The 12,138-nt window shown below is 31.1% G+C and overlaps 1 protein-coding gene across 1 annotated transcript; it reads right to left on the reverse strand.

The window, feature by feature from the left end:
- Positions 5,050-10,475, reverse strand: LOC108662772 (ribosomal RNA small subunit methyltransferase nep-1-like). Its single transcript, XM_018124338.1, has 5 exons — positions 10,389-10,475; positions 8,985-9,128; positions 6,210-6,299; positions 5,865-6,120; positions 5,050-5,207 (listed from the first exon to the last, which is right to left on the reverse strand). Exons 1-5 carry the CDS (start codon positions 10,473-10,475, stop codon positions 5,050-5,052), a joined length of 735 nt encoding a protein of 244 aa, XP_017979827.1.

The following is a 12,138-nucleotide window of genomic DNA, read 5'->3' on the forward strand; positions in this document are numbered from 1 at the left end:
AAAATTGAGCGCCAAGATTTCTTATTATCATAGTATTTTTACTACCTTTATGTATATAAAGGGTTTACTGTAATTAAGCAAAATAAAAGGGGTTTCTTATACTTTTTCATTATGTATTGCTTATGACATGCATCGTAAGTAGCTCATTGCTAAGTCCTATAAGTGGCAGTGGCTCAAAAAAGAAAAACAAGTTATTATGTCCATGTGGGAAAAGGTTGCTATTTAGTTGGCTATAAGAATTAATTAGCAACTATTTTTAAAAAAACAAAAATCCTAGAAAAAGAAGAAGTGTCTATCCGTTCGGAGGTGAGACATTTGAATCGCTTTTTAAGATACTTGTATCTTTATTTATAATTTAATCCTTTTTGGAAATGAGGTACTTGAATCATTGATGAGGTATGTGTATCTTAATCTATAATTTTCTTGTGGTAGATCTTTAGCTTTTACATTAAATAACTATTGTTGTTATTGTATCAAAAATTAAAATTTTGCATTCATCGTAAAAAAATAATAGCGTTATTAGAGATATACTATCTATGAAATATAAATCTTATGATTTTTTAATATGTAGAGGGTTTTTTTGGTTAAGGAGAGAGGACATGTTGCAATGAATGAATCAAGATGTGCTAAAGGGGGCAAAGAGGAAGATTGGAGCAGTCCTTGAAGCGTAAGTGCTTTGGGTGGCAGGTGGTGAGAGATAAGAAAAGGTGTAAAAGGCAACGGATAACGATGAATGGGAAAAGCTGAATAGAAATAATGCTTTGAGGAGTCTAGAGAGAGTTTTCAGGGTAATCTCTGCTGGGTGTCTAATGATTTCTCCTTTTTTTCTTTCTTCTAACCTCCAAGGCTCTCATATTCATGCTAAACAGGAGCACTTTCTTAGGAGTTGTTAGAAGAACACGTTCAATCATGGGAGAATGTGCTTGTCATGGAAAAGCAGTTAACAAACGGTTTATGGGATATTAAAAGAATAACCGTGTAGCTGGGTAGTGGGCGTAAGTTTTGGGTAATGGAGTAGTGGCACTTGATAGTGCACCACGTGTGTTCTTAAGAAACAAAGAAAGATCAAGGAGTAAAGTACATGTACTTCAAGAAAAGGTTAAGAGGAAGCCCTCTTAACTATCTTCATATCTAAACCACCAAGCCAAACTCTCTAAAGCATCCCAAATGTGAAGGTAACTCATGAACCCTGCCACTTGTTCTGAGTTACTTTCACTTTCCTGTACAAATATCTATTCCATGCTTGTTCCTAGGTGTTTTCTGCGCTTGTAACACTCCTTAGGCACTTCTATACTTGGAACACCCCTGGGCGCTTCTATGCTTGGAATACCCTCGGGCGCTTCTGTGCTTGGAACGCCCCTAGACACTTCTACTCTTGAAACACCCTTAGGCACTTTCGCGCTTGGAACACCCCTTGGTGCTTCCGCTCTTGGAACGCCCCTAGGCGCTTCCGCACTTGAAACGCCCCTGGGCACTTCCATGCTTGGAATACCCTTGGACACTTCTGTGCTTAGAACACTCTTGGGCGATTCTGCACTTAGAACACCTTTGGATGCTTCTATGCTTGGAATACCCCTAAGTGCTTCCATGCTTGTAACACTTCCACGCTTAGGGCGTTTCTACGCTTGAAACACCTTAGGCGCTTCTGCACTTGGAACGCCTTGGGTACTTCCACGCTTGGAACACCCTAGGCACTTCTACGCTTGGAACACTTCTAATGTAATTCTTCATGTAATCGTACTTTAAAAATAATAATTAACTAAAATTGGGCATCTACATTTTGCCTCGGTATGAAAATTCTTATAAAGAGATGCACAAAGCAATAAGAAAGACAATGCTTATATATATATATATATATATATATATATATATATATATATATAAATATATATATTCATCTTTGAGTTGATAATTATTGAGCATAGTATTGTTATTTATTTTATTTTATTTTCTGATTTATCCTATATATAGATATATAATTTACTTGATAATTGCTACTTTGTTGTCCCTTTTATTATTGATATCTTTAATTGTTAATAGTCGAAAAGTTGAAAAGTCAAAAAGAATTGTTTTGGTATAAAAGACAAGTTTTTATTAATATGTAATTGTTACATACTTATATAAGGCTTAGTCTAATTATTTAATTCTTTAAATTGAATGACCATCATTCATTAATTAAAATCTAAAAACATATCCATGAATTTTGTCATAATTCTTATACCTAAATAGATAGATTTCCTATAATATTTTATTAGCTAATTAATGCATGGGTTTTGCATAGATTTTGCACGAGTTTTCGGTTTTCCTCAACTTTGCTTAACATTGAATTTGATTTTTGTGTAATTGCTTGTGTTGTCAAAATTGATCAAAATCTCTCTTTGGCTTACACATAATATTAGTTAGCCGAATTAAATTATATAAATAAACAAAAAGTATCAACTTTTGATATACCTATAGTTTTTTATATTTCATTGGTTATTATATGGTCAAAGTATCCAATACGTCCCTGTATTATGGTGTTTTTGTCAATTTAATATATCTACCCAAAATTAGTTAATTTAATCACTCGATTTTAAAATTTTGTGCAATTGAGTTCCTTTCCCTTGTCTAATCTTATCGTTATTGTTGCTGACATCATGCTAATGTGTCAAAATTTACTGACATGACAATGACATGTTGACATAGTAGTGATGATCGTAATAGACTAAAAAAGTGTTTTTCAAAAAAGTTTTGTGCCATCTAGAGAAATTAAATTGAACAAAATTCAATATTAAAGAGAATAAATTGACCAAAATTTAAGTGTAGTTGCTAATATTGAATTTTATAATAACAGGATCCAACTTGGAAGTTAGTGTCGATAACTTTTTTTTTTTTGAAAAGCATGTTGATAACTATTTAATGTATCTATCTATTTATATGTAAAAAAATTATTAATAAAAATGGAATACTATTGTTCATTTTATTTTTAAATTATTATTTTAAATAAATATTATTAATTATATTTTCAATAACAATTATAAATTAATAATAATAAAATTTATCTGATACGTGAAAATTGAGNTATATAATTTACTTGATAATTGCTACTTTGTTGTCCCTTTTATTATTGATATCTTTAATTGTTAATAGTCGAAAAGTTGAAAAGTCAAAAAGAATTGTTTTGGTATAAAAGACAAGTTTTTATTAATATGTAATTGTTACATACTTATATAAGGCTTAGTCTAATTATTTAATTCTTTAAATTGAATGACCATCATTCATTAATTAAAATCTAAAAACATATCCATGAATTTTGTCATAATTCTTATACCTAAATAGATAGATTTCCTATAATATTTTATTAGCTAATTAATGCATGGGTTTTGCATAGATTTTGCACGAGTTTTCGGTTTTCCTCAACTTTGCTTAACATTGAATTTGATTTTTGTGTAATTGCTTGTGTTGTCAAAATTGATCAAAATCTCTCTTTGGCTTACACATAATATTAGTTAGCCGAATTAAATTATATAAATAAACAAAAAGTATCAACTTTTGATATACCTATAGTTTTTTATATTTCATTGGTTATTATATGGTCAAAGTATCCAATACGTCCCTGTATTATGGTGTTTTTGTCAATTTAATATATCTACCCAAAATTAGTTAATTTAATCACTCGATTTTAAAATTTTGTGCAATTGAGTTCCTTTCCCTTGTCTAATCTTATCGTTATTGTTGCTGACATCATGCTAATGTGTCAAAATTTACTGACATGACAATGACATGTTGACATAGTAGTGATGATCGTAATAGACTAAAAAAGTGTTTTTCAAAAAAGTTTTGTGCCATCTAGAGAAATTAAATTGAACAAAATTCAATATTAAAGAGAATAAATTGACCAAAATTTAAGTGTAGTTGCTAATATTGAATTTTATAATAACAGGATCCAACTTGGAAGTTAGTGTCGATAACTTTTTTTTTTTGAAAAGCATGTTGATAACTATTAATTTATCTATCTATTTATATGTAAAAAATTATTAATAAAAATGGAATACTATTGTTCATTTTATTTTTAAATTATTATTTTAAATAAATATTATTAATTATATTTTCAATAACAATTATAAATTAATAATAATAAAATTTATCTGATACGTGAAAATTGAGAGTCATGATTTCTTATCTAATACGTGAGACAATAAAGGGTAGCACATAAAAATTGAGATGTCTTATTATTATAGTATTTTTATTACCATTGCTAAGGCCTACAAGTTGCAATGGCCCAAAAAGAAAAGCTTATAAGTTTATTTAAAAGTTTAGATTTGATATATTATGGTGAATTTTAAATTGTCATTTTAAAAATTCTTAAAGATATATATACATAAAGTGTGGTTTTTCTTTTATTTAATTTTCTCTCTATCACCACTTTAAGATAAAGAGAGAAGGCATTGCCAGAGTCTAGATTGCCATAAATTAGACTCGGTTGAAATTATTGAGTTTGGGCAGAAGTTATATTTGTTGGAGCCCTAAACCCGTGGAAGAATTACATCCCATAATATTCAACACTTGTTTTTCTTGAAATTTAATTCTTTATTACTGAGTAGAATTTCTTTGATCCTCCATTATTTAGTTTTAGAAGCTTTTTATTTATTTATTTAGTTTAAAAAATATTGAGAATTTTATTGATGAGACAGGCCAGCACTTGGTCTATTATGTGTTACCAAGTTGGAATCTCTATTTCCCTTTAACACAGCCATACATCCTAATCGCCCTATACCCTGCACCGATGCTGCTCAAACTGTTTGCATCACACTAGATGTGAGAAGGGTCAGTGTGGTTGGTGGACAAGAGATATGTTGCACTAAGCTAACATAACTATTTACAATTAAGAACTGATAAGAAAACTTAAAGATATTTATAATTAGGAACTTAAATATAAGTATGTTAATTCGTCTTAAAACTAATCTGTGCGTTATACAGATCGCAAGCCTATAATTTCTTTAAGTTAAACACCTGATGAGTATTGATTAAAATGGAAAGAAAAACGTAATCATCCACCATTACCGCTTACTAGTGGAGCTCCCACTTGTTTGCCAGTGCTATGCAGACCAATTTTGTACTGTATGCCGCACTCATTGGATAATTAGAAACTGCAACAACAAACCACGGCTTGCCTTGTTCAGCAGCAAAAACATTATACATTTCCGAGCCATAGCAAGTGTATGATCCTCAATCAGCAGAAATAACATGAAAATTAGAAACATCCCATCTTATCAAGCACCATATATGTATGATAATTACTTGATTAAATCAATTACAAAAGATCACAACACTTGGTCTTTAACAATTTGCAAAAACAGATAATAGCACGAAAATATAAAGCTTCTCTTCATTCAACAATCTACTGTATAATCAGTAAAAGGAAAAGAATAATTTCCAACTCATTTGAATCAGTACAAGAAAATTCTTCTATGTTCCATCAATCCTTGTGTCTTTACACATGAAAAACTAGTCAAACAATCCATTTGCATGAAAACTTACTTGAAATATAAATTATCTGTGCCAGCCTTGTTAACTTTCCCACGAACCATTGCACCCACCTACTCACGCATTTAAGCAGAAACAAGCATGACGTTTTCCATATTCAATAATTATAACATAAAGCTGGGAGGTATAAAACCTAGGCTGAAAAGCTAAAAAACAACAAACATACCACGAAAACAGGGGTTACATCATCAGCCATAGTAGAAAGATAATCATTTATATCCATCTCTTTTTATGCATAGTAAGAGAGTCCTGCATTAATTCCAGCAACGCTATGCTTCAATTAGTTAACCCCAAACATTCAATTCGAAAGGGGAAAGGGAAAAAACCATGAAACTCACCAACTATACGAGAGTTGGAAGATAAATACTGTGTCAAAGGCTCGTCAAGTTGTTGAATAATCACTTCATTTGTCTCTGGGACTCGTACACGTTTTATTTCCAACAGCTCCAGCATGATGCCATAAAAGCGGTCGTGTGTTCTAGGAATACGAACGTGTGGTTCGACTTGAAAGAGAAGTCCATCGTCAGTTTTCACATAAATAGCTCTTACCCTATTGTTATCGTTAAGCGGACTATCGAAGAGTTCTTTGAGAACCTAACCATGTTAAAAAGGGGTTAAAACCCCTTAAGCAAAGCAAGATGGAAACATGATAAGACTGAAAAATTGATGATCAACCAACGAACCTCTAAAACAATGTCAGGCCGATAATCACCAAGGTTCTTCCCTTGTTTCCTTAGGAAATTATCATCTTCATCAGAATTCAAAAGCTTCCGCTACTAAAACATGGGGAGAGGAATACAATCTATTTGGTATTTTTCTAAAACATGGGGAGAGGAATACAATCTATTTGGTATTTTTCTAAAACATGGGGAGAGGAATACAATCTATTTGGTATTTTTCTTTCTTCTTCCTCACTTTGAAATGCTTCCAAATGGTAACTTTTATAGCTGAGGAAGTTGTAGAGCCGTTGGAGATGAATTAGACAAGAATCTTGACGTTAGACACAAGTTTGCAATAAATCTAGTCATTACTGAGGCCTTAGAATCGACAATAATGCTCTTAGGATCAACTAAGGTTTTTCAAATTTTTAAATTAGGCTTCTATAGTTGAGTATGATCATCCTTTGCTCTATTCTCTTCCCGAGAGCATGCACTTTTGATTTTTGGGCATGGATAGTCGACTACCTTTCTCTGAGGATTGGCTAAGGCTTCTCAAAAGTCAGATTTCATGTCCAAGCAGCCATAAGATCGACTACCTCTCTTATGGGATCGCCTATGGCTGTATATTTTCTTATTTTCTCACCCATTGGGCCACTAGATCGATTTGCCTTACTTTAATATCAGTTGGAGCTTTGTTTACTCAAGATTCTTTGTCATTTTAATTTGTAATTTTGGTTATATTTTCCTTGCAATCAAATGTTGAGTTGAGAATGAATTTCTTGACTTGAGATAACCATGTTGTGAAGATCAATATATTGAAAAACTCCACCACTTGTGAACTTATTTTTCAACTTTAAGATCTCAAAAGTGAATGTTAAGGAGATTATGAAACCTTGTTCAAGAAAGTTTAATACTTATACAATTAATTAAGTCATTCAAGATTGTAGACATTTATGAAGTGTGTGTGAGAGAGAGTTTAATAACTTCAAGAAATCACACAACCAAGATAATCAAGCTTGTAATTATGTAAGTGCAAATGTATGAGAGTTAAAATTTTTAAAGAATGTATCAAGCACTATCAAAAAACCAAGCTTTTTTCGATGGAATCTTTTGTTGAAAAAATTTAAAATTCTGTTGAAAATTCATTTTTTTCGACAAATTTTCAACAAAAAAATCATTTGAAAATTCTATCGATAAAAGCATTGTCGGAAGTACTTTCCGTTGAAAATCCGTCGAAAATTTCCAACAGACAATTCCGTCAAAAAATTTCGTGGAAAAAAGTGCATAATCCGTCAATTCCATTAGAAAACCATTTCCCATGGAATTCCATCAAAATTTTTCAACGAAATTTTCTATTGGAAAAGTATTTCCCACAGAATTCTATTGAAAATTTCCAATGAAATGGAAAATTTCGTTAAAAATTTTTGACAAAATTTTCATTGGAAATGCATTTCTGATAGAATTCCATAAATTCTGTAAGAAAATTCCCATAGAATTCTGTTGGAAATTTCCCACAAAATTTCCATTAGAAATGCATTTCCAACAAAAAATTTCGTTGGAAATTTTCGATAGAATTTTCTGTCAATGATGCATTTCTAACAGAAATTCCTTTAGTAATTTCCAACAGAATGTTCTGTCCATAAAGCCTTTCCTATCGACTAAAATTTCGATAATAAATTATCAATTAACATCCATAATTCACATTCGAAATTTATAAGAGAGACACGCATTAAAACCCAAAATTCAAAAGTTAAGTTCATACAATTAAAAATCGTCATAAACACACAATATCTAAAAATGTTAAACAAATATAAACATAAAGCTAAACGTGCTATTATATGCCTATACTAAAAAGGTACCCAAGTCCAACAATGAAAAAGAAACATCATATCTTGAAATATTGTATTCTTACGTGTCAAGATTTGAGCTTGAACACTTCCAAAAGGCTAACATCTCGTTCCATCTAATTTCCTGCATTTATTTATAACTATATATACTCAATCATAATCCATATATATAAATAACATGTAAGGAAAAACTAAAGTCAAGCTACTAAACATACAAATTAAACTTAGTTTGAAAGAAATCATATATATAAATGGAAAGTAAGACTAATTCATACCATCCTTTTTGTATGAACAACGAATGAAACTAAACTGCCAGTGTGCTTTGAAATGCTTCATTCTTTTGGCATTCAATTATTTGCCTTGCTTCGCTCGATTTGTTTTGCCATTCTTATGTACCTCATACCGTATCGATAAAGGCATCCCAGATTTCATTTGTAATCCATTCCATTAACATGCCTTTGCAGTCCCTAATATTGTTTGTATTAGCTTTTATCGTTGCTTTATTCCTCTCTTCTGAAAGCATGTCTTTTAACCCATCAAAACAAATTTTATCCCATATTTGTCGAACCAAAACATCTTGATTTGTAGACCAAACATATTTTTCCTAATTAAAATAATAAAGTAAATAAAAAATTGATACAAATTAATTGAAATAACAAACATAGTACCTAAAATTTTTTAAACATTAACTCCTTTACGTCATTAGGAACTTTCTTCCCTGTCAGCCATGGACCATAGAAGTGATTTTTTATGACCTTTGTTATTATAGCAATGATCCCTTGCTTGAAAAAGTACTTGTACAAGATAAAAGAAAATTATTACATAGTAAAATATATCATGAATATACCTATATCATTATAATACCAGATAACATACCTCTCTCCAATAGAAGTTACATGCAATCTTTCGGATGGATCTATAAGAGTCTGTAATCCTACACCAAGCCCCTGACCCTTGACCTTGAGGATGTACCATCTCCACTTGCACCTGAATCAATGGATGTGGATCCTTGAGAATTGTCAGTAGATGTCACATTATCTACTTCCTCTGTAGATGCACCCAACAAAAAAGGTGGCTCTAAAGGCACATCATTAACCTGCTACATTTGTGGTTGACTGAATGGATCAGCAAACACACTAGTATTTGCAAACAACAACATAATTCCAAAGGCATTTGTTGCTCTAGGTTTCAATTTTGAATGCATCCCTTTTAACCACAGTTCTTGTAATATTATTTATAAAAAATTTATAAACAAATGTTAAAAAATTGAAACAAACTATAAAAATCATCAAATTGCAACAATCAAGAGTAATTCCTGATCATGTGTACAATAAAAGATGCCATTACAAAGTATTCATTTCAACAATTGAAAATATACACTATAATAATTTTATAACATGTCAAAATCTTTCAATATTAATAACCAAGTTAAACAACTATGTAACAAAAGATACAAAACCAATTATCATTATCACTTTCAGAATAAGCAAACTCATGCTTTTCATTATTATCATTATCACCGCTAAAAGTTTCATCATCTTCACCTTCAACTTCAACTTCTTCTTCATCTCCTTCCATGCCATTTTTTCCATCTTTATTTCCTTACATGACATCTTCTTCATCCTCAATCAAGAAATTAACATCTTCATAATCACCACTTGCTAAAACCGTAGTGTTATCAAGTTCTTTCGAGGGAGTAACATTAATTGGAATAGATACATCATCTTCTTGGAATACTTCTTCATTCAAATCAATTTCATTTTCTCTATCTCCACTCCTAGGAAGGTGAAATCTATTCTTAGCTTTTGTTTTAAATACTGCTCACTAATCAGGTCAATTTCTTTTGGTTGATGGATAACTACTATACTAAACTTAGTGAGCTTGTCCAGTTAAAACAAATGGTTCATTAGTAGCAAGAATCAAGTTGTATTTAATTTTAACAAGATCATGAAAAAGGTCTACCTTCATACCTTTTTTAATGTCAAACCTATGACACTTAAATAGCACAACTCTATTTCCGATGACAAAATACTTCAACTCGATTATATCCACCTAGATACCATAAAAGTCACCCTCATAATCATTGTAAAAACTCCCTTTTGTTCATACCCCACTATTCATTGTCTTATGATTTTGCCCATAATCTAGGGTGTGAAATTTGAAACCATTTACAAAATATCTTTTGTAACATCTTATCATATGTCTTAGACCATGAAAGATTTCAAGTGTACATGGATCAATTTCATCCCTACATTCTACAACCTACCAACATGTAATACAAGACCAGGAATGGTTAATTTACATGAGTAATGCATATTTGTTATTAAAAGTTCATTTCTAATTTACATAAACTTACACATTCTTTAAACCATTTCACGAATCCTATATCACGTACTTTCTCTAATTCATCTTTCGATATATGCACAATATCTCTTTTCCCCATTTCATCAAATATCCTATCATCATATCCACAATTTATAAATTAAGCTCATTCTTATAATCAATCATTTAGGTTTATGGTAGAATGGTACTTACTCAATAAATGGGAGGATCTCTTCGCAATTCATTAAAACATATAGCTCAACTGCATAAAACTCATCTTCATCTAAAAATTGAGATTTATCTAGTGGACCAAAAGCTTGTCTAGGATGAGTGAAAATCAAAAGATGACCAAAAGAGTCCACGTCTCTCCCATCATCATTACGTGTCACTTGATTTAGTCAAAATACAATGAGCAAAACGAGGAGATTTCCTTGATCATATAAGCCTCGCATATAGATCCTTCAACAAAGGCTTGATTTTTCACTTTTTTCTTCTAATCATGCAAAAACTAAAACATCATAATGTTCATAAAACTTAATAAGTAGCTTAAATTCTTTTAATAAACTATTCGAAAACAAATAACAGATATAGTACCTCTCAAATGGATACATCCATCAATGCTGGACAGGTCTACCAACCTTTGCCTCGCAAGATAAATGAATCAGCAAATGCTCCATAGAGTCAAAGAAATCGGGAGGAAAGATCTTTTCTAGTTTGCATATAGTTTCACATATTTTTCCTTCTAAAGCTTCCATGTGATCTACAGGTATTTTAATTAACCATAAATCTCTAAAAAAAAGAGATATCTCAGTAATCGCATTCCAAATAGAGAGAAGCAGCATATCATGAAAGACAATTATGAGCAATCATTGCAAAAAAAAATGACAATCATGACTTTTCATCCTATAAAATTTGCAATTGATCTTGTTAACACACAGAGATATGCTCGACACAAAACTATCAGGTAATCTCAATTGTTTCACCCAAGCACAAACAAGTTTTCTTTCCTCTTTACTTAAAGTACGAAGCCTTGGGCTTGAAAATTTTTTCACTATTTTCTACCAATTCCAACTCTAGACGCTTGCAATACACCTTCAAATCTTAACGTGTCTTTAAGTTGTCTTTCGTCTTCCCTTTAACATTCATTATTGTGTTGAATATAGTCTCAAATACATTATGTTCAATATGCATCACATCTCGATTGTGACGAATAAGAAATCTATCCCAAAATATACTATTTTTCACCCAATTATGACTTACATCGTAACCTAGAATCTTCTGTTCACCACATTTTGTTCAAATGGGATACTAGAAAGCGAATTTAACCATGATAATATTTCCTCACCTGATAATCGAGGCATTAAGAAGTCTCGCTCAACTTTTTTCCTAAGAAATTTATCTCTCTACCTCTTAAAAAGATGATTAGGTGGCAAGAATTGCCGATGACAATAAAAAAAACAAGGCTACGTACCATGATCCAATATGAAAGGTTTAGAATGTTTCATGCAATAAAGACATGATAATCGTCCATAAGTGCTCCATCCTGCCAACATACCATAAGCAGGAAAATCATTAATTGTCTATAACAATGCTGCCCTCATTTGAAAATTTTGTTTCCAATAGACATCATACATCACAACACTCTCAATCCACAATACATTCAACTCATCTATCAAAGGCCTAAAAAAAACATCTATGTTTTGGTTTGGACTTTTCTTCCCCGAAATAACCATATTAAGAAATATATATATATATATATATATATATATATATATATATATATA

Source organism: Theobroma cacao, chromosome 7 (assembly GCF_000208745.1).
Source record: "Theobroma cacao cultivar B97-61/B2 chromosome 7, Criollo_cocoa_genome_V2, whole genome shotgun sequence".
Lineage (NCBI taxonomy): Eukaryota > Viridiplantae > Streptophyta > Magnoliopsida > Malvales > Malvaceae > Theobroma > Theobroma cacao.

What these genes read in the sequence shown, in the direction of transcription:
- LOC108662772 (XM_018124338.1), bottom strand. Translation starts at nt 10,475, where the DNA reads ATGGGGAAAAGAGATATTGTGCATATATCGAAAGATGAATTAGAGAAA. An exon ending in GTACATCCTCAAGGTCAAGG is followed by an intron (nt 6,300 to 8,984) that starts GTCAGGGGCTTG and finishes ATGTTTTAGTAG; the next exon opens with CGGAAGCTTTTGAATTCTGA. An exon ending in GGCCTGACATTGTTTTAGAG is followed by an intron (nt 6,121 to 6,209) that starts GTTCGTTGGTTG and finishes TAACATGGTTAG; the next exon opens with GTTCTCAAAGAACTCTTCGA.